We start from the raw sequence: 23,821 nt of genomic DNA on the forward strand, positions 1-23,821 counted from the left end.
CACAGAGCAGTTGAGGAGCAGTATTATTGAGGCATTTAAAAACCAATTTAACTGTGTATAATGAAATAAAATTAGTAAAACTGAGAATCTTATATTTGTTTAAAATTTGGCAATGATGATGCCTTATTCTTTTCTTGTCTAAAACTTTGAGGGTTTGGTTATAGAGGCATTCTATGCATTTTATTGTTGTCTGGTGAGCCTGAGACCATGTGGTCAAACCGTAAGATATATGTGAGAAAATCATAGAATTCATAAAAACAAAGGCACAATTTAGAGTTAAGCAATTTCTTATCATCTTAAAACATCCTAGATTTGCCTTAATAGTCTTACACATTTTCTTTACATGACTTTTAAAGTTCAACTGATAATCCATGATTATACCCAGATATTTCACTTCGGGGACTTGCTCAATGGGCTCACCGTTAATTCTTATATCCAGGGTGTTTATTGGTTGTTTCTTTATAGAGAAACACACAGAATTTGTCTTTTTAATGTTTAGGGTTAAACAGGATGAAGCCAGCCAAAATGCTATTTTATGCAAGGTAGTATTTAGTTTCTCAGCCACAAGAGTACAGGTCTTACCAGATGCATATACCACTGTGTCATCTGCATACATCTGTAGACCTATATCTGGGCACACATCTGGTAAGTCATTGATATAAAGACTGAACAGTATAGGCCCTAAGACAGTACCTTGAGGGATCCCCGTTTCAATTTTAAGAAAATTAGAACTCACATCATTAATAGTAACACATTGCTCCCGGCCCTTTAAGTATGACTCAAACCAAGACAATGACTTTTTAGAGAAATTGAACTTAATTAGTTTTGAAATTAAAATATTGTGATTGACTGTATCAAACGCTTTTTTTAAATCTAGGAATACTGCACCGACCACATGCCCTTTGTCAAGTGATTGTTTTATTTTTTCAGTTAAATAACAAGTAGCGGATTCTGTAGAGTAGTTACATCTGAATCCGAATTGCAAAGGATGCAAATAGTGATTTGACTCAAGGTAGCGCATTAGTTGTTCTAAAACAATCTTCTCCAGGACTTTAGAAAAAACTGGAAGAAGGCTAATGGGTCTATAATTAGATATAATTCCAGCATCTCCAGATTTAAAGAGTGGTATTACTTGAGCAGTTTTCCACCCATCTGGAAATTGTCCAGTTTTAATAGAAATATTAATAAGATGAGTGAGGGGTTGGACTAGGATGCTGCTGTATTTCTTGAGAAAAGCTGTGTCTAAATTATAGATGTCTTTTGAGTATGTGGTGTTTAGGTCATTTATAGCTTTTAAAACAGCAGTATGACTGACCTCTTTAAGGTGAAATGAATTCTCTTGGTCATCGATTAATGCTGTTTGGACAGCATTATTCTTACAGGGGAAACCTGAGGCAAGGTTCTTGACAGATTCTATAAAGAAATTATTAAATTCGTTTGAGACTTGTGTACTATCAGAGATGACATTTTCTCCAAGTTTGAGTTTAAATTGATTTTGGGTGTTTTTACCCTCTGGATTTAATAGACTATTTAGTTGCTTCCAGATAAGCTTGCCATTCCCTTTGGCCTCTGATAAAACATGGATGTAGTAATTTGATTTGGACATTCTAAGCTGTTTAACCACCTGGTTACGCAGACTTTTATATAATTTTGAATCAATGTCACTACGAGTTTTAATAAACATTTTCAGAGTATAATCTCGCTTTTTCATCAGTTTTCGGATATCATCAGTCATCCATGGTAACTGAAATTTTTTGTGGGATTGTTTTGTCTTTTTCGTGAACTTGTCAATAATGCATACAATAGCAGATGTTAGATGATCACAGCAAGCATTTACTTGATCAAGTTGTAGGAGGTCATCCCAATTAACACCCTTTAATTCGTTCTCAAATGCAGTCATTGTTTTATGAGGAATCTTAAATCTATAGGATTTTTTGTTTTGATTTATAAACTTTGCCAATCGTTTTTTTGTGAGTTTTCTTGCAACTAGTGTCAAATTATGATCTGACAAACCAGTGACTAAATTATAAGTTTTTATGATTCTGTCAGGCTTATTTGTAAACATTAAGTCTATTAGTGTTTGGCTGCTCTTGGTAATGCGTGTGGGGTTTTTAATCTGCTGGCTAAAATCATGTTTAAATGAGAGATCTTTAAAAAGTTTTCTACCGCGTTTGTCTAACCAATTTATATTAAAATCCCCGAATACCAGTATTTCACTGTTATGTTTAAAGTTTTTAAACAGTGCGTCTAAGTTCGCACAAAGCTTTGTAGTACACGCAGAAGGAGGGCTGTATACCACCATTATGTTAAATTGCATGTTTTGCGACAATGTGACATTAATACATAGACATTCAATATCAGCCGTCAGGGAGACTTCTTTTGCATTGAGCGAGTCCTTAACATATATAAGAACACCCCCTCCCCTCCCGAAAGTTCGGTCTCTTCTAAAACATTTATATCCCGGAACATTGATTATACTGGTTAAAATTTTTTCATGCAGCCATGTTTCACTAATACATAGAAAATCAATATTAGACTCGGACAGTAGCATTCTGATCTCATCACACTTAGGAACCAGACTTCGGATGTTTAGATGACCCCCCAAAATACCTTTAGGTTTTACCGTAGGGTCCCACACTACTTTGGCGTGATTAACAGTTTGAAAGAATAAAGTCCGTCTCTGCTTTGTCTGTGCTTGTGTTTGAAGTGATCTTACTTTAATGGGGACAGTTGTTCCACGCCAGCCGGCACGGTCAGTTAAACAATCCAAGGCGCCTGTCGGTTCTTGTTTATTTCCAAGCTCTGCAGCCTCCACCAACCTTTCAACCATGCAGGATGGATTCACAGATCGTGCTGTTAAACTCTCCACGCCATAATGTAGACTCGGATCGTCGTAGCAGGCTCCGTCCTCGTTAGTCAAACGCGTTAGGAAACCTGCGGGTACTCCAGGTAGCGTGGGGGTGATCAGAGCCGTGACATCCATAGTAGGAAATTCCGCCGGTTGGCGAGGAAGGCCCGCCACGTTGTCAGCAGGTGTATCCACAGGGCCTGGGCCTGGATTGAGTTGTATGTCTCCAGCAAGCAAGATCAGGAAGAGAAGGTATGCTTTCCAATGCGATTTATTTGTTCTTATGCGCTTAGAGTAATGAACTGCCGTGCACAGACGGCGCCTTGGACCAAGGATTAAAAATGAGCGATAAATGGCGAGTTGCCCATATCCAAAATTGTTCAGATGGAGTTTGTCTGGGATAAAACCCAGTGTTTGGACATTTCTTACGAGTTTTGGTGGGGATCTAGATGTTGATGATCCAAACAGACCCGTAGAGACGAGAAATGCCGCCACAGCACAGATAAACAGCAGTAGGCCTAACATTAGCAGGTGATTCAGGTGCCATTGTTCGTTTGCGTGCCGTCTCTGATGTTGTAATTGTTTTTGTTCAACATGCACACAGGCACTACGTTTTCTAACATATTGCAGCAATGCACGTATTGTCATAAAAAACTTATTAAAATTATATTTAAAATGCGTAAAAATATGAGTAAATCCGATAAAAAGTGCACCGATTGCAGCAAGCACGGAGCCCAACCAACCGTGCGTGTGCGTGCGCGCCATGTTCTCAAAAAAGTTGGGACAAGGCCATGTTTCCCACTGTGAGACATCCCCTTTTCTCTTTACAACAGTCTGTAAATGTCTGGGGACTGAGGAGACAAGCTGCTCAAATTTAGGGATAGGAATGTTAACCCATTCTTGTCTAATGTAGGATTCTAGTTGCTCAACTGTCTTCGGTCTTTTTTGTCGTATCTTCCATTTTATGATGCGCCAAATGTTTTCTATGGATGAAAGATCTGGACTGCAGGCTGGCCAGTTCAGTACCCGGACCCTTCTTCTACGCAGCCATGATGCTGTAATTGATGCAGTATGTGGTTTGGCATTGTCATATTGGAAAATGCAAGATCTTCCCTGAAAGAGACGTCGTCTGGATGGGAGCATATGTTGCTCTAGAACCTGGATATACCTTTCAGCATTGATGGTGTCTTTCCAGATGTGTAAGCTGCCCATGCCACACACACTAATGCAACCCCATACCATCAGAGATGCAGGCTTCTGAACTGAGCGCTGATAACAACTTGGGTCATCCTTCTCCTCTTTAGTCCGAATGACACGGCGTCCCTGATTTCCATAAAGAACTTCACATTTTGATTCGTCTGACCACAGAACAGTTTTCCACTTTGCCACAGTCCATTTTAAATGAGCCTTGGCCCAGAGAAGACGTCTGCGCTTCTGGATCATGTTTAGATACGGCTTCTTCTTTGAACTATAGAGTTTTAGCTGGCAACGGCGGATGGCACAGTGAATTGTGTTCACAGATAATGTTCCCTGGAAATATTCCTGAGCCTATTTTGTGATTTCCAATACAGAAGCATGCCTGTATGTGATGCAGTGCCATCTAAGAGCCCGAAGATCACGGGCACCCAGTATGGTTTTCCAGCCTTGATCCTTACGCACAGAGATTCTTCCAGATTCTCTGAATCTTTTGATGATATTATGCACTGTAGATGATGATATGTTCAAACTCTGCAATTTTACACTGTCGAACTCCTTTCTGATATTACTCCACTATTTGTCGGCGCAGAATTAGGGGGATTGGTGATCCTCTTCCCATCTTTACTTCTGAGAGCCGCTGCCACTCCAAGATGCTCTTTTTATACCCAGTCATGTTAATGACCTATTGCCAATTGACCTAATGAGTTGCAATTTGGTCCTTCAGCTGTTCCTTTTTTGTACCTTTAACTTTTCCAGCCTCTTCTTGCCCCGTCCCAACTTTTTTGAGATGTGTTGCTGTCACGAAATTTCCAATGAGCCAATATTTGTCATGAAATTTCAAAATGTCTCACTTTTGACATTTGATATGTTGTCTATGTTCTATTGTGAATACAATATCAGTTTTTGAGATTTGTAAATTATTGCATTCCGTTTTTATTTACAATTTGTACTTTGTGCCAACTTTTTTGGAATCGGGGTTGTATAAGTTTTCTCTATTTCTTTTCTCTGTTTATCTGTAATGATGCTGCTGGAATCTTAATTTCCCTGAGGGAACCCTCCCAAAGGGATCAATAAAGTTTTATCTAATCTAATATATATATATATATATATATATATATATATATATATACACATACATACATACACACGTGTATATGTATGTATGCACGTGTGTTTAGATAGATAGATAGATAGATAGATAGATAGATAGATAGATAGATAGATAGATAGATAGAAAGGTGAAAAAGCTAGTGGTAAGTACATTCAATGAATGGAAAGACATGCTTTTGTGTCTCAAATAATAAAATGCACATCATTTATATAGTGAATTATCCCATAAATAAATACATCTTACCCCATTTATCATTGGCCCATCATGCAGGTGAAGATGAGGAAGGCAGGTTGTTTAATTTCCTCCTAAATGCAATGGGAAACTGAATGATAAGACAGTACTGCAGTGCAGACTCCTGTTTTATCATGTTTTTAGTTTTATAATTCATCTTTGCAATATTGCTAGTTATTGTTATAGGCAAAACAAAGTGTGCTTTGTGTCCTAAACTCTATATAAAAACAGATGTATTGCGTACTAGTACCGTACGCAAGTCTTACATATTTGATATTGATTTACGCTTCATGTGTTCAGGGCTTGTCTTACTCTTCTGTTGCAGAAATAAATGTTGTATGTAAAAATAAAAATTAAACATGTACTTTTGTCGAAATAACTCAATTATACCCCTAGAAAACATATCGGTATTGCCTTGAACCATGTACTTGAAAACTTGCCGAAATACCACAAAATTTTAGGGCAAAAGGAAATTCAAGGTGGGCAAAAGTTTTTTGAGGCAATTTTCCCTGCAGGGCAAAAGGTGTCAAAAGTTAACGTTGAGTCCTGGATTGTTGGCATCTGATCAGGGCTGTGTCTCCCTGCTTGTATTGCTTGACCTTAGTGCAGCCTTTGACACCACTGATCATTTCATTCTCCTGGAAAGACTAGAAAACGTTGTGGAAGTGAAGGGAACGGCCCTCTCCTGGCTCAGCTCTTATTAAACCAATCATTATCAGTTTGTTGATGTAAATAGTGATTTTTCTGTGCATATTAAGGTCAAGTTTGATGTTCCACAAGGTTCTGTCTTAGGCCCACTGCTTTTTTTTCCCTTTATACCTGCTACCTATAGGTGAGATTATTCGTAAGCATTAGAGTTGAGCCAGATACTCGGCTGAAACGAGTATCCGGTACGGATAAAGCACTTTTGCCAAGTACGAGTATTATACGAGTAATACAAGTCAATATCTGTGCTCGGACTGAATAAAAATCCTCACACAGTGTCACAGCACCCCTCCCCTACACAGACCGCTCTGCTCACTCACACAGAGAACAGCTCTCTCTCTCTCTCTCTCAGCCAATCGTCGGAGTTTTTTTTTAAAACCAGTTGGCTCTAACCAGTTTTATTTTACTTCACGCACTGAGTGTCTGACACTTTCTAGGTAGTAGTGGTATAAATAATATTACAAATTAAGCTACACACACACCTGGTGTGGAAATTAAAAAAATAAAAAAGAACCAAAAAAAAAAAAATCACACTGATCATAAAAAAAATTAAAAGTTAAAAAAAGAAAGTTGAGTATGAAAACTCTTGTTCATTACATTTCATAATTGCAACCGCATGTGTTGTATTCATTGTTGCAAAACTTGTTCTGTAAATAGTTCGTTTGCTATCGTGATCAAAAGCATTGATCTGAAGCTCAATGCTGATGCTGTCCTGTAAATAGTTTTCTAATCAGCAATAAATATAACAATTTCTGATCAACCCATATCAATTGCATGCTTAAAATAACATACTGGTTAAAGCCCCGCCCATTTCAAGACAACCAGACCCACTTCCGGGTTAGGCCCCGCCCACTCCGAGTACGGCTACGGATACAGATAATTCATATGGTTAACAGATACAGAATGCTATACTCGCTCATCCCTCATAAGCATTATATCAGCTTCCACTGTTATGCGATGACACACAATTGTATGTTTCTACAAAGCCAGATGAGACACAATAGCTTAATAAAATTGAGAAATGTGTAAAGGACATTAGACACTGGATGCTTATGAATTTCCTTCTAATTAACTCGGACAAGACAGAAGTACCTGTACTAGGACCACATGCAGCTACAAGTAGGTTTTCTGATTACAGAGTAACTCTCAATGGCCTTTCTGTTCTTCACGTGCAGCAGTAAAAGACCTCGGTGTGATCATTGACTCCAGACTTTTGTTTGAAACTCATACTGATAACATTATAAGGTTAGCTTTCTTTTATCTCAGAAATATTGCTAAGTCAAGAAATATAATGTCACTGCATGATGCAGTAAAACTAGTTCATGCTTTTGTTACCTCTCAGTTGGATTATTGTAATGCCTTACTGTCTGGATATTCCAATAAGTGCATAAACAGACTCCAGTCAGTTCAAAATGCCTCAGAAAGAGTCCTTACTAGAACTAGAAGATATGACCTCATCACCCCTGTCTTATCCACACTGCATTGGCTCCCAATCAAATTTTGTCTTGTTTATAAAATACTACTATTCACCTTTAAAGCACTGAATTGTCTTGCACCACAGTACCTGAGCAAACTTCTGGTCCTTTTTGACCCACCATGCCTACTTAGATCAAAAGGTGCAAGCTATCTGCTGGTATCTCATATAGTGAAGGCTACATCAGGGGGAAGAGACTTTTCTGACAAAGCCCCACAGATATGGAACAGCCTTCCAAGTAATGTTCAGGACTCAGACACAGTGTCAGTGTTTAAGTCTCCACTGAAAACATCTCTGTTTAGTCAAGCTTTTTGTTAATAGTTTTTTTATGAGGTAAAGGAGTAGACCTGGAGGGTCCTCAGGCATAGTGTGTTTTGGTAAACTGGGATGTATGGATGCTGTCACCCCCCACTCTCACACATTCACTCAGGTTTGTTGACGGTGGAGTGGCTGGCTGCTTTATGTCCCAGGGCTCCCTCATGTGTATGTTACCTTCTGGCTCTCCCTTTTAGTTATGCTGTCAGTCTTGCCAGCATCCCGGCTTGCACTCAGTGCAAAATGTATACTGCTACTCATTAGGTGACACCAGGCATACCCAACAACCTGTTCTCTCTCTTGCTCTCTCCTCAGACACCATTAAGATGCTGACCTCTCCTGCCGGGATCAGGACACTTTGGTCCAATGATCATTTCGTCCAATGCCATTTCATCCAGTAGTTGAGACATTTTGCCCAAAGCCTTTTTCATACACACTATCAATTAATTTATATGTGGTGAACATGCCCAAAGTTGACACTCACTGATTCCCATCATTTCCGGTTTTGTTTTCATTTTGCAATAGTGGTCCCCAACATGCGCAAGGAAAGAGTTTTTGTCAAATATTTCTTGGATTTTACATGTATACTAGATAGGAACCCATCATTTTGACCACACTTGCCAAGAAAGGCGGGCCTAGGGCGATCTTTACTCGCCCTTAGATTTCACAACTCGCAGTTGGTGAGTGGCAGATCGTTAAACTACACGCTGCAAAAATGCGTTTTGCATTGGTCAAATTCCACTGAGAATTCCTCCTTTTTTCAAACAACTACAAAAAATATAAAATAATTAATAGTGCATATGAAAAAGGCTTTGGACGAAATGTCTTCGCTATTGGACGAAAAGGCATTGGACGAAATGGTTGTTGGACAAAATGGCCTGCATTCCTCCTGCCCTTCAGACCTGCCTGATCCATCCTGATGCCCTACATCTGGTTGGAGTCTCATTGCATTGCCCCTGTATGGACTGTCAAAAGACACACTTCGCAAAACTAAGTGTCCAGAGCCATCTTCTATGATAGGTAAGGACTACAATCATGATAACTTTAAGACTGTAGTTGTTCTGAATAGTTTTACACTCAAGTCTCCATCAGTGAACAGTTGCTAACTTCAACAAAACAGACTTCATGTTAAAACTATAATGAATTTCCGGGATACACAGTTGTACTTTGTACACAGCATGGTGGATGAAGAATAGCAGCGGGAATAGCATCCTGAAAGAAGCATCAAAGCGGTGGGGATACAAATCACTTCTGGTCACAACTTTAAGAACAAAACCAGGATGAAAACAGGATGCAGAGCTTTGCGAGTTGGGCCTTTAGCCTTGAGTTAAAGTAACAGGCTTCGTTACTGCCAGAGCTAATTGCTAGACAGAGTTCTCTCTCTCCAGGGATCAGAGGCTTGGAGCTCAATAGACCACTACCACTGACGTCACCACTACCAGAAGTAATAGCACTCTTTGCCATATCGGAAGTACAACAAACTCATGGTTGGGGGGGAAATAATGGCAGCAGTAAGTGAACCCACGGGAATAAAGTGGAGTGACAAATGACTTAAACAAATCTGAGGTGTTTCATTTATTGACAACAGTTGACTTGAAAGAAACCTGTGTGAGTTTTTTTTTTGGGGGGGGGGGGGGGGAGACAGTGGCTAGTCTGCACATGGTCTGTAGACATGGCAGATTATTTCAAAACCCTGAAGCCTGCTGAAAGGAAGTGATATGTAGAGAAACTGACTGATAGATGGTTTTGACCCTTACAGTGATGCTGGGGCTGAGTGGGAGCAAGATGCTGACATCCTGCCAGCTGTGACCTATCCAGACATAGTAAATTATCTGGCACTCTTGCCAAGTTCCCTACACCATGGACAGTCTAAAAGCCTACAAAAGCCTGGATGCTTATCAATTTGTGCGGTTAGGTCAGTCATCTGTCATGAAGAAGAATGAAAATCATGTTGTGAAAGGCAAGGTAATTTTCTAATATGTTTTATTCAGATTAATATCAGTAAAAAGTAAAATCAAGTTTATTTTTATAGCACTTTTAACAACCATTGTCACAAAGCAGTTTTTTAGAATTTTAAATTACTTTAAACATGAGCTACTTTTGTCCCTAATCTATCCCCAATGAACAAGCCTGTGATGACAGCAGCAAGGAAAAACTCCCTCAAATGACATGAGAGAGAAACCTCGAGAGGAACCAGACTCAAAAGGAAACCCATCCTCATTTGGGTGATAACAGACAACGTGATAACATTAACAGTAAGTCTGTTTAACTCTTCATTGATGGAAACTTGAGTGCAAAACTGTTCATGATAACTGCAGTCCTCAAGTTAGCAAGTCAACCGTAGTCCTCAGCCATAAAAGCATTACTACAAGTGTCCAGAGCATCTTCCAAGTGTGACTTTCAACCATCCATATGGGGCCGTCCTCCACAGGAGCGATGTGATGAGACTCCAGCCAGACATAGGGCATCAGGATGGATCAGGCAGGGCCGAGGAGTCAGCAGCTCAATCTCAGGATTGACATGTAACTCAGAGGGACAGATTTGGGGGGGGAGAGAAGAAAACACAAGTTGTTAGGTATGCCCAATGTCACCTCATGAGTCAGAACAGTACACATTTTGCACTGAGCGCAAGCAGGGACTCCAGCAAAACTAACTATGACAGCATAACTAAAAGGGGAGAGACAGAAGGTAACAGAATTTAATTTGAAAATTAGAGATGAAGGTGGAGCAAAGAAAACCCCCCTGAACTTTTGAAAGTCAAACTAAGATATGGGGGGGGGGGGAAACGACACATCCCCCGAAAATATTTTAATAACATAACACGCAAAACCCTGCATTCTAGTGCATTTTAGTACTTATTTTCACTAAAACAAGTTATAACTTTTAAGCCTTTTTCTTTCATGTACATTAATGATTAACATGTCAAAAACATCAAATTTAATTCCCCTAGTTAATAAGTAATTTTCAAGAGTGCATTTAGAAAACTGATTTTCCTGCCTACACAGTTCATTAGTTTGGGAGGAAAAAAAAAAAAAAAAACCCACAGTTGAAGGTAAACCCAGCAAAATCCCAAAACAGTGCTGTTAAAAAGTAAAGGTCTGTTAGAGTTTCTAAAGCTTTCAGGTTTCAATGTTGGGGACACTGAGCCTCGTTTATCAAACTTTTAGTAGAGTTGTGCATTTGCATAAGCTAAAGTGAACTAAAAATTTCCAATTCATATGTATGCGAGTTGAAGCCAATTGTTTACATGAGTTTGTATTGTCTAAATTTAAACACACCAATGAATACCAAATTTCTCATATAAATCAGGGGCGTGGTGTGTGTGTGTGTGTGTGTGTCACACACTGACCGGCAGCCTGAGTACATTATATAACAAAGTCATTACCATTGCTAGTTTTAGGCAGCTTAGAAACTGGCTCTTCCATTATTGCTTTCTCTTCCACATTTTCTTGATGTGTTCTAGAAACAGCACTAAAACGTAGCTTCGAAACCACAAAATGCAACTTTGATGGAAAAAAATATATAATAAATTGCTTACCTCTCTTCACGTTGAAAGGAGTAAAGTTTTGCTTGTTTTTACATGGCGAATTAATAAGAAAAAATACTCGTAATTTGCAACTAAAAAGACCGCAGCTCCACTGACAGCTCAAACATGCTTTCTAGTGCGATTGTGTTGCGCTTGCAAGAGTTTTGTCAATTATCCGGATTTCCAGAAGACTTTCATCCCTGGAAAATATTGAGTTTCAAGTACTGTGGCTTGTGTGAAAATATATTCCACACAACTAATAATGAACACTTTCTTTTTACATTATGCTAATATAAAAACCTTAAAAAAAAAAAATGCAGGCTTTCGTCTAAATGGGGGAACAGGGGCGCTGCGCCCTCTTACTCTCGGCGTGCGCCCCCTTACCGACTCCATGAAAACATCCCAGCAACTCCACATGACAATGTGCCTGATCATCAAATACATTAGGCCAAAAAAAAGTGTTTCCAGTAACATGAAATACTAAAATAAGGTCGGTAGGTAGGAAAGTTTTTTTTTTAATTTTGTTCAAAAAAAATTAACACAAGTAAACATCTTACAAAATAGTATTTTGGCACAGAATCCTTTATACCACACATCATAAATGTGTTTTAAATCTTTAAACAAATAAAAAAAATTATATATATATATATATATATATATATATATATATATATATATATATATCACGAGAGTTCGAGTTATGATCTACGGAAGCGATATTTCATGACATTTTCATGTAATAACGTGAAAACACCTTATCAAGAAATAACGTGAAAATAACGTCCTAGGCTCGGCTACTTCCATTAAAAGCAGACGGCCTCGCCTAGCCTACTGTAGAACTTGGGTCGAGCAAAAACATGGCTGAATCCTGAATGACTCCTATTTGTATAAATAGGGGACTACATAGGCGGCAAAATGTAGTGTTTTTCCCTGCCATGGAAGTGCACTTGTATACTGAAAAGGAAGCAATTTGCATTACAGCCTTGAATGAGGATTCAAAATGGCGGCTCGGCTCAGTTTATGCAGGAGGGCTGATAGAAGTGGCGAAACATTTTACTTTTTATTGTTTCTTTCACAACTTGAATGCATTGAAACAAAAAATGACAAACCAACGCCGCTTACACTAAAATATCGAGGGAAATTTGTAATAAAAACTTTATGGTCGGCAATTTCGACGCGGAAATTCTCGATTGGTCGGGTTACTGGAAACACACTTATTTGGCCTTATAATTGCTCCAAAAATATTCCAATCACAGTAGATACACCGCCAGACGGTGCAAAAACAATCTGAATTGGCGTTTTCCAGACTGAAGCGCCATGTTGTTTACTTGTCGCGGCTGCTCTCGCAAGATTTGACATGGGTTACATACAAGGTCAGCTGACTTGTAGAGCAAGATTTCTCGAGACTGAATGACCTTTCACCCACCGGCGCGGGAGCTTTTGACAGTAGTTGTTCGCGAGTTGTTTTTGTTGACACTTGGGCATTTAAAGATGTCATCCCGCGGCACGAAACGGAAGAAAGCCAAAGACTGTCCGGGGCAGAAGATTACTTCTTTTTCAATGTTGACAGACAATTTGTTACAATTTCCCTCTCAGATACTCAGAATGTCCCATTGTAGCCTCAATTTTTCAAAGGCTTTGCATGGCGGGGGGGGGACAACCGGCACCATCTCCCCCCCCCGCCCGCTTTGCTCCCTCGCCATGGTGAGCGCCCTCATACTAAATTTTTCTAGAAAAAACCCTGAAATGTGTGGAATATTTTGAAGTACAATTTGTACTGACTACAACTTCCAGTATTCAGTCAACACCAGAGGCCCTGTGAAGTGTGTTTGTGTGCGTCTCTCATTCTGGTCTTCCAATATGACAGTGCAAACATAAAATATCACATGACCCCTGACATCACACGGTAGCGGTCTACACCATGCGATTCTTCCAGTAACAATAATGGATGCCATTCCCTCTGGTATCCTAACCCTTCTAAGAGGGGCTGAAAAAACGGTTTGCTTACCATCTCTGGACCCCATATTGACCTCAGTGGATCATGTATGCTTCTCTGTCACATCCAAGAACAATAATTGCAATATCCACGCATTATTCCAGACAGATATCATCACTATCGCCTATGTGGTTCAGTACTGGACTGGTCTTGTTGGTGACCTGAACTGGAGCAGTGTGTGGAACCTCCCATACAGATACTTCTTTACAAACAAAGTAAGGGAGGTGTCTTTCAAACTGATTCAGATACTATCCTGCCAAGCTGTTACAGGAATGGACGGCGGTGGAGTGAACAGAGAGAGAGAGAGAGAGAGAGAGAGAGAGAGAGAGAGAGAGAGATGAAGCTTCTTTTCCAAAAATAGTACTCTTTATTTTTCTAATTTTCTAAAAATCTCAAAATGAGGCAAATAATTTACAATATCCAAAATAGTCAAAAATACAAAAAAATTAAACAAAAATGGTACAAGGATACAAAATAAAATGGCTTCAAATTTGCCAGGCTAAATCTCACTAGACCCTGAACAAAACTTCTACCCAGCCAAAATAAACACACCTTAAACCAAGACATCTAAACCACAACTGACTCTCTGGAGCAATCTACTGAGCTTAAATACTCGCAGCTCCTCCCCACAGATGAGCCTAGTTGCCAAAATAAATCTCATCTCATCTCATTATCTCTAGCCGCTTTATCCTTCTACAGGGTCGCAGGCAAGCTGGAGCCTATCCCAGCTGACTACAGGCGAAAGGCGGAGTACACCCTGGACAAGTCGCCAGGTCATCACAGGGCTGACACATAGACACAGACAACCATTCACACTCACATTCACACCTACGGTCAATTTAGAGTCACCAGTTAACCTAACTTGCATGTCTTTGGACTGTGGGGGAAACCGGAGCACCCGGAGGAAACCCACGCGGACACGGGGAGAATGCAAACTCCACACAGAAAGGCCCTCGCCGGCCCCGGGGCTCGAACCCAGGACCTTCTTGCTGTGAGGCGACAGCGCTAACCACTACACCACCGTGCCGCCCCCAAAATAAATCAATTACCTAAGTAACATTCAAAATAAAAACACACTGAAAAAAACCCCACCCAAAATCATTTTTTAATAAACAAAACCCGTCTATGTATAATAAAATACATTTTTCCCAAAACCAGTAAAACACCCCCGCTGAAAATGGTATGCGCTGCACGAACCCACCCCCCCAATAATTGCACAGTGGAACAGTCCCTCGGTTTTGCCCAGAAAAGGAGGAAGTGTTTGGAATGACGCTGGTGAGTCTACAGAAACAACTGTGTTATTTTAAAGTTTGCTAAAACATTAAACTCATAAACAGCCATGTGTGTAAGTGTGTTTTGTTACTAGTACAATTTTGTGTTAACAGATGAATTAATGTTTCGGAATATGGCGCGTGTTGAAAACGCGAGTGGTTACAAACAAACAAATGCTACATAATGGCGGTAGGCCTCCCTGCACACTCTAACAAATGGTAGTGAGAAATTATGGCAAACGGTGAAGTGTGGAATGCTTAAACCAGTTAACCAAGACAGAAAACAGAAATGGAAAGACAACTCACAGCAGCAGGTCAGCTATGGTGTTTGAATGTTGCCGGCTGATAGCTGCCTTATGCACTTGCGTGAGTGACTGAGTGTACGCGTGTGTGACTGGGCGTAAGCATCACGGCTCACTCTGTGACATTCCCCCCCGGAAATGCCCCTTGTGGCATTCTGGACAGGAAATCAGCTGTGCAGGTCATCTTCCCTGCCCTATACAAAACATCAAAGGCTGTATAGCCAAGAACCACCTGGTGATCCTGGCATTGGTATCCCCGCATACACCCCAACCAGGACAAAGCTTTGTGGTCAGTCTCAAGCACAAATTTACGCCCCAATAAGTAGTACTTAAGAGTCCAGTGCCCATTTTATAGCAAGGCACTCTTTTTCTACCGTTGAGTAGTTCTGCTCCCTGGGCAGCAGCTTACGGCTGACGTAAGCCACAGGCTGCAGTTGTCCTTCGTCCCCCTGCAAGAGGACCGCACCCAGACCTCTCTCAGAAGCATCGGTCTGAACAGTAAACTGTCTTTCAAAGTCTGGACTGAGGAGCACAGGCTCTTGACACAAAGAGTCATTTAAGTCCTGAAATGCACTCTCGCACTCCTCAGTCCACTCCACCTTGTTGGGTTGGTTCTTGCGGGTCAGCTCTGTCAGCACAGACGCCTTCTCTGAAAAGTTCTTGATGAAGCGCCTATACCAACCCACAAGGCCCAAGAACGACCGCACCTGCTTTTTGGTGGTTGGTCAGCAGTCCTGATGGCTTCCACCTTCCCCACCTGAGGACGGATGACACCTCGGCCCAGAATGTAGCCCAGGTAGGTGGTCTCCTCCCTAGCCAAGGCACACTTGTCTGGGTGGATGGTGAGGCCTGCCTCCTTAACCAAGGAAAGGACCTGCTGCAGATGTTGGAAGTGCTCCCCCCAGGTGGCGCTGTAGATCACAATGTCATCAAGATAGGCGGCGGCAAAGCCCTCCGCCCCCCCGAGGACTCTATCCATAAGACGCTGGAAACTCGCTGGTGCCCCATGCAGGCCGAAGGGTAGAACAGTAAACTGGAAGTGCCCAAATGGTGTTCTAAAGGCAGTGAGCTCTTTACTGCCCTCTGCCAGTGGCACCTGCCAATAACCTTTGCACAGATCCAGTGTGCTTAGGTATTTGGCCTTGCCTAGGCGTTCAATGAGATCGTCGACCCTTGGCATAGGGTACGGGTCAAACTTTGCCTGTATGTTGACCTTGCGAAAGTCCAAGCAGAATCTCAGGCCGCCATCTTTCTTGGGAACCAGAATGACTGGGCTGCTCCATTCACTGAAGGACGGCTCGATGACCCCCAGCTGAAGCATCATATCCAGCTCCTCCTTCAGGACTGGCAACAGTCGCTCTGGCACCCTGTAGCAAGGCTGCCGCACGGGATTGTCGTCCTTGAGTACCACCCAATGCTCCACCAGCTCCATCCGCCCAGGTCGGTGAGTGAAGAGGCCCTCTGGCAAGATGTTGTAGAGGTCACGCTGGCGCTCCTCTGACAGATGGCTGAAGTCCAGCTGGCTCTCCTCCTCTCGGCCTGGCAGATACTGTTCACTGTACTCTTCCTCCTCCTCGACTGCTCGGATGAATAGCACTGACTCCTCCTGCTGTGGCTCCAACTGCAGTTCTGGCTCCGCCCGCCCATTCCATCGCTTCAGCATGTTAACATGGAAGACTTGTTTCTTTCGACGGTCTGGCATGTTGATCTCGTAGGTCACCCCTCCCATCTTGCACATCACGGTGTAGGGCCCTTGCCATTTCGCCAGCAGCTTGTTGTCTGAGCTGGGCAACAACAGCAGGACCCGGTCACCAGGCTGGAAACTGCGCGTACGGGCAGACCGGTCATACCATACCTTCTGTCGATCTTGGGACTTGCAGAGATTTTCTTGAGCCATGGCAGTCACCTTCTCCCTCATCTTCACGACATAGGAGATAATGTCAGTCTGCTCTGCCGTTTCTCCTTCCCAGGTGTCCTTCAGCACATCCAATGGGCCCCGCACCTGGTGTCCGTACAGCAGTTCGAAAGGAGAGAACCCTGTTGACTCTTGAGGGACCTCTCTGTACGTGAACAACAGGTAGGGTAGCCACTGATCCCACTCTTTTCCGCTGTCATCCACAAACCTTCTGAGCATGTTCAAAAGAGTCTGATTAAACCGCTCTACAAGTCCATCAGTCTGTGGGTGATAGGGAGTGGTTCTGATGCGCCTTATCCCTAACAGGTCATAAACTTGCTTCAGTGTTCTGCTCATGAAGTTGGAGCCTTGGTCTGTTAACACCTCACAGGGAATCCCTACTCTGGAAAACAGCTGGAGTAGGCAAGAGGCAACCTGCTTAGCAGTGACAACTTTTAAGGGGAAGGCCTCGGGGTACCTGATAGCGTAATCACAAATTACCAAAATAAAGCGGTTCCCTGACCTATTCTTTTCCAGGGGGCCAACAACATCTGAGCAATTCCAGCGTTATGGACATGACACTTGAACTCAAAATGGCAACAAATGACCCAGTGCATGTTTTATTGTCTCCCAGTATTTAAACAGGTGTTACATATTTTAAGGCTGTACCATACTGGAGAAGTGATAGAACAAGAACAATTCCCATAGTACATCTAGGGCATGCCAGAAAATGCCAATAAAAGATGCGTTATGGATGTGACAGAAAAAGTATCACTTTTCTTGGGTGACTGTACATTTTTATCAAACTCTGTGAAATTGTAAACCTAATGTCGAAATGGAGATATCCATTTGATAGAGGGGTCCAAGGTGAATATTAAAAAATCTTTGTTTAAAATATTTTGTATTTCATGCAGAGTTTCGGAAGGAAAAGTCAGCGTTATGGATGTGACGAAATTCCGTTATGGACGTGACGCGTCTGAAATAGACATGGCATATGTTTAGAAAATCAGCAATTTAACCACCATAACCCTTTGAAAAACTCTCTAAATATCAGCTAAAACTATCAAAGTTCTTAAATAATATTTAGGATGGCTATTGTTTTGCTGTTTTGTGGATTTTAGCATACATTTGTGGCTTGTGGCAATAATATAGAATTGTGCATGATCAAAGTTGATTTTAGCTTGGGGTTTACATTATAAGAAAGAAAGACTGACCGTGACATTAGGTTGGTTACAAATTGGTTCAACTTATTCACATCTGTAAAATACAGGCCTAGGTGATATCTCTGGGAGTGGTTTTGATGTATTACATGTTGCTTTATTTTTGCATGGTGAGGTTGACATTTACATGGAATTACCCACCTACACCAATATGCTCAAAAGGGGTGTCAACTACAGGGAGTGGCACTAATGGAGCACATGCATAACCTTTCCCTCCAGCTAGCTGACATTGGGGACATGACCTGCAGTAGTCTTTCACTTGCACAAACATTCCAGGCCAGTAAAAGTGTTGGCTAATACGTTGTAATGTCTTCATATGTGCTAGGTGACCTGCCCAGGGGATTGTATGACCTAGCTCCAAAACTTGCTGTCTGTACTGCTCTGGCACAAGCTGCAAACCATCTTCACTCTGCCTGTACAAGATGTTATTCTGTAGGCGAAAAACTTCATTACCCAGAGCTGGAACAAAGCAAGAACCCTCCTCTGCCTTCTTAAACAGCCTGGCTAGCGTTGGGTCTGCACGCTGTACTACGGCAATATCACCAGAAAAGCGTACGTCAGCATCAGACAGGCTAGGGGGTTCAACATCTGCCTCCCTCTGTAGGCCTAACTGCTCTACGATGTCTAGCACTGTCTCTCTACGCTTAGCACATCTCTCCTCTCTGGTGCATGCTGGCTCAGCTAGAACATCCTCACCATAAAAAGGAAAATCTGCCACGTCAACAGGTTTAGCCTTAGCTCTTGTAACCACACAGCTTAACGCAGTTTTCCCTACCAGGTCTAATAACACAGGGAAGTCTTGACCTAACAGCATTGGGTATGGCAGTTTAGGGACTAGCCCCACCTTGAGCAAATATGTCTGATCACATATTCTGACATACACATCTGCTGTACTATGCTCACTTGTATCACCATGAGCACAACAGATAATCAACTTATCATTCTCATTTCTAAACTCGAGGGGGACTAAATCTGCCTGAACCAATGTCTGTGTACATTGTGTCAACTAGGGCTGTGGTGGGTTTACCATTAAGCTCTACAGTAATAACAGGATCTCTACTCTGCTGAATCTTAACGGGTGGGCTAGGGTTGGGCACATAGCATAGGTGGGATTGTTTGGGCTTTGAGGGGGCATGCAGGGCTCTTGTGACCTTCCCTACCACAGTTAAAGCATGAAACACCTTGGGGCTTAACACTGCTTTGAGGAAGAGATGGTATGTTCCTACTATATAGTTAGGGGGCACACCAGAACCACGACCAACACCATCAGACTTACCCCAGAGCTGACGGTCCAGCGTTCCGGCATAGCGGTACCTCTTGGAGCCTTTGTGTGCGGCGACGAAGTTCTCCACCAGGGTGGCGGCCTCCGCCGCTGTTGTTGGGTTACGTTCTATAACCCAAGTCCGCACCTCCAGATAGAGAACACGCAGGTATTGCTCCAGCACCATGGTCTCCATGAGGGCCTCTTTGCTGCAGCTGTCATACTTCACCAATTTACAAAACAGATCTTTCAGGCGTATGTACAGTTCTTGTGGTGTTTCGTCTTGGTTAACGTCCAGAGCTCTGAACTGTGAGCGATACGTCTCTGCATTTATCTCATATTTTTTCAAAATGGCTTCTTTCAGTTTCTCAAAGTCCATGTTGTTTTCAGGGTCCATTGCAATGAAGGCACTCCTGGCTTTGCCTGTTAAAAGTGGTATCAGGTGGATTGCCCAGTCCTCCTTCGGTCACTCACAGGCTGCTGCCAGCTTCTCAAACGTCGTCAGGTAATGATCGATGTTGTCTGCCTCTTCAAGCTTTGGCATCTTCAGCTTGTACGGCGTCTTACTCCCTCTAGTGGTGGCTGCAGACAGTTCAGGTGTTAGATTGCGAGAAGGAACCGAAATGCTCTCCCTCTCTCTCACAATCTCCACATCCAGCTGAAGCTGAGTCACCTGGTGGGTGAGAACGGAATACTGTTGGACTTGCCGAGCAGACTCTTTCTCCAGTTTTTCATCTCTGGCTCGCTGCACCATCATGAGGGACTCAAACATCCTTGCCAGCCGGTCCAGGGATGACTCAGTTGAGTTGGTTGCGGCTGTGGCTCCTGCTGTCACCTCTGCATCACCCCCAACTGCTACTGCTGCCTCTTCATTGGCTTTGCTAGTGGCTTTCCTGGTCGTCATCATTATCTTTGTCTCTGTCACTCCAAATCCCACTTCTGACACCACGTGTTACAGGAATGGACGGCGGTGGAGTGAACAGAGAGAGAGAGATGAAGCTTCTTTTCCAAAAATAGTACTCTTTATTTTTCTAGTTTTCTAAAAATCTCAAAATGAGGCAAATATTTACAATATCCAAAATAAAGTCAAAAATACAAAAAAAACTAAAAATGGTACAAGGATACAAAATAAAATGGCTTCAAATTTGCCAGACTAAATCTCACTAGACCCTGAACAAAACTTCTACCCAGCCAAAATAAACACACCTTAAACCAAGACATCTAAACCATAACTGACTCTCTGGAGCAATCTACTGAGCTTAAATACTCGCAGCTCCTCCCCACAGATGAGCCCAGTTGCCAAAATAAATCAATTACCTAAATAACAACATTCAAAATAAAAATAACAACTGAAAAAAAAAACCAAAATACATAAACACCCAAAATAATTTTTTAATAAACAAAACCCGTCTATGTATAATAAAATACATTTTTCCCAAAACCAGTAAAACACCCCCGCTGAAAATGGTATGCGCTGCACGAACCCACCCCCCAATAATTGCACAGTGGAACAGTCCCTCGGTTTTGCCCAGAAAAGGAGGAAGTGTTTGGAATGACGCTGGTGAGTCTACAGAAACAACTGTGTCATTTTAAAGTTTGCTAAAACATTAAACTCAAACAGCCATGTGTGCGAGTGTGTTTTGTTACTAGTACAATTTTGTGTTAACAGATGAATGAATGTTTCGGAATATGGCGCGTGTTGAAAACGCGAGTGGTTACAAACAAACAAATGCTACATAATGGCGGTAGGCCTCCCGGCGCACACTGTAACAAATGGTAGTGAGAAATTATGGCAAATGGTGAAGTGTGGAATGCTTAAACCAGTTAACCAAGACAGAAAACAGAAATGGAAAGACAACTCACAGCAGCAGGTCAGCTATGGTGTTTGAATGTTGCCGGCTGACAGCTGCCTATGCGCTTGCGTGAGTGACTGAGTGTACGCGTGTGTGTGATTGGGTGTAAGCGTCACGGCTCACTCCGTGACACAAGCATTATATGCTTAAAAGAGAGACATTTGTGAGGACTGTTCATTGTGTGAGATGGACCCGGAAACAATAATGCACCTGTTCTGGCAACGTCCCTTTACCATCGCATTCTGGACAGAAATAACCCGGTACATTACAGCCAAGATTGACTCTGATTTTTCTCTGTGTTGGAAACATGTACTGTTTGGTTTCCATAACAAAATAAAAAAAAAAACAGAATTATATACTGTATAATAAATTTGATCATTTTAGGAAAATACCATATTCATAAAGCCAAGTTTAGTCGCTCAAAACCTTCATTTATAGCCTTCAAAAAGGAAACTGAACAGTATATCAAAATCATCTCCAACTCTAAAAACAAAGCTGCTAAATTTTCTCATTTGTGCTGATTATTTAATGTTTTTATTTGAAAACTCCCCCTGGCTCTTGCTTTGTTGTTTGTGTGTGTATTAATAACTGTATTTGTATTTTCACACACATCACATCATCTCTAGCCGCTTTATCCTTCTACAGGGTCGCAGGCAAGCTGGAGCCTATCCCAGCTGACTACGGGCGAAAGGCGGGGTACACCCTGGACAAGTCGCCAGGTCATCACAGGGCTGACACATAGACACAGACAACCATTCACACTCACATTCACACCTACGCTCAATTTAGAGTCACCAGTTAACCTAACCTGCATGTCTTTGGACTGTGGGGGAAACCGGAGCACCCGGAGGAAACCCACGCGGACACGGGGAGAACATGCAAACTCCACACAGAAAGGCCCTCGCCGGCCACGGGGCTCGAACCCAGGACCTTCTTGCTGTGAGGCGACAGCGCTAACCACTACACCACCGTGCAGCCCCGTATTTGTATTTTGTTGCTGTTATTTTTAATAAAGATTAAAAAAAAAAAAGTTCTTCCAGTAACAAGATCTCCCGGTTCGGGAAACCATGATTAAAATACTCCCCTCAGATTTCACTCATTTTCATTCTCAATGTTTCAAGCTTTCGGCTTAACATACTGCAGAGGGGGTAACGCTGCCTGACTGGCTTAATAAACAAACACACACACAGAGGAGAAAAAAGTCTGTGAGAAATGAAGCCGGAATTCCGAGAAATAAAAAGTTGGAATTGCGAGGAAGTCGCAAATTAGCAATAAATAAATAAATCGGTGGAAATTAACTTGAAGTGAAGATTATTTAAATACTTTAAACATACAATTAAAAAGGTTAGCCAAACTACAACTCTCTCCTGAGTGGATAAATAGTGCACTATCTAGAGTGCACACGGCATTTTTTCAGACTGACCGTAGTTCACTAAAACAGTAAAGTGGACATGTGTTTGGGATTCGACCGCACACCTTCAGTTTAACTTACCTCAGGGGTTTAAATCCTCAGAGCCAGACACAATAATGTGCTTTTATTTTTATAAAGCGGTTCAGACGAGCATCAGCTTTTTCTTCTCCAGTGTTTACTGGCGGTTGGAGAAGCAGCTACTGGACGCGTCACCGCCACCACCTGGACTGGAGTGGAGTTTCAGGGTGGAGGACGCCTATCCCAACCTAACCTGAGCATTTTTTAACATAGTTACTGGGAGACCACATTTTAAACCAAGTTATGTCTTATCATTTGATTCAATCAGTTGCAATTAATTAACCAAGTACCATGTAAGTATACATTTAACAAGGAAAACGAAGATCTATGTTATAAGATATACACACAAGATCATGTTGGTTAAGAAAAACAAAACTAAAATTCAGTTACTGAGATGACTGATGTCAGAATCCGATGTCATTACTGTGTAACTTTGAGTGTCTTTGACATAACATTTGTGCTTGGTAATTGCTCTTGATAGCTGTGTAGTCACTGTAGTGTGTTTGTCTGTATGGTGATTGGTGAACCATTTTGCATCACAGAATATGTCGCAGCAGTGCAGCCGCATGGACTCTGGGGCCTGTGATTCTATTGCCCAGACCAGTTGGTCTCCTAGTGGAAGATCCTTAAAAAATGCTCTGCCTAACCCTCACACACTTCTACTAATAACAATTATAACGTCATTTTAAAAAGTGTAATGTTAAATGCCTGGACCCATTTGATTGTTCTGAACATGTCTGTGCTGGTTTTTGGTTTTGTTTGTTTTTTTGGCTGCTCAAAGCTAAAATTCTCTGGGACTGGTTTGCTTCCAGTAAAACTGGTGCATCACACAAAGTGGGCGGAATAACAAAGAAGACTCTTTTGAGGCACATAAAACCAGCAGACTGAATCTATTTGAACTGCTTATCATACAGCATAACACACCTGCTGTCTACCTACTTCCATATGTATGAGCTCACAGACATTTGACTAGTGTTCCTTGCAGTTGACACCCCCTCCCTTCTTGATTTGTGACAGCATCAGGATTTAAACTCACAATCGCCAGATGATAGGGTGAATGCTTTTCTGTTACACCAATTAGGTACCTCTACCCAATCAGCTTTCTGTCAAAATCTTGTTGACGTCTAC

The 23,821-nt window shown here is 41.9% G+C and overlaps 1 protein-coding gene across 5 annotated transcripts in view; it reads right to left on the reverse strand.

The window, feature by feature from the left end:
- LOC132870999 (gastrula zinc finger protein XlCGF26.1-like) overlaps window positions 1-22,789 on the reverse strand; it is a 241,713-nt gene extending 218,924 nt beyond the window's left edge. For 2 of the 5 annotated variants that reach the window (XM_060905121.1, XM_060905119.1), the window contains exons 1-2: window positions 22,697-22,789; window positions 5,400-5,461 (exon numbers count right to left, since the gene is read on the reverse strand). In XM_060905121.1, the coding sequence (XP_060761104.1) occupies window positions 5,400-5,411 (12 nt within the window). In that variant the 5' untranslated portion in view covers window positions 5,412-5,461; window positions 22,697-22,789. Of the gene's footprint in view, window positions 1-5,399; window positions 5,462-22,696 lie in introns of those variants that run through there. The other 3 variants (XM_060905124.1, XM_060905120.1, XM_060905125.1) reach the window with 2 other exon arrangements.
- Between the last annotated feature and the right edge of the window lie 1,032 nt (window positions 22,790-23,821).

This window comes from Neoarius graeffei, chromosome 22 (genome assembly GCF_027579695.1).
Source record: "Neoarius graeffei isolate fNeoGra1 chromosome 22, fNeoGra1.pri, whole genome shotgun sequence".
In the NCBI taxonomy this organism is placed as follows: Eukaryota; Metazoa; Chordata; class Actinopteri; order Siluriformes; family Ariidae; genus Neoarius; species Neoarius graeffei.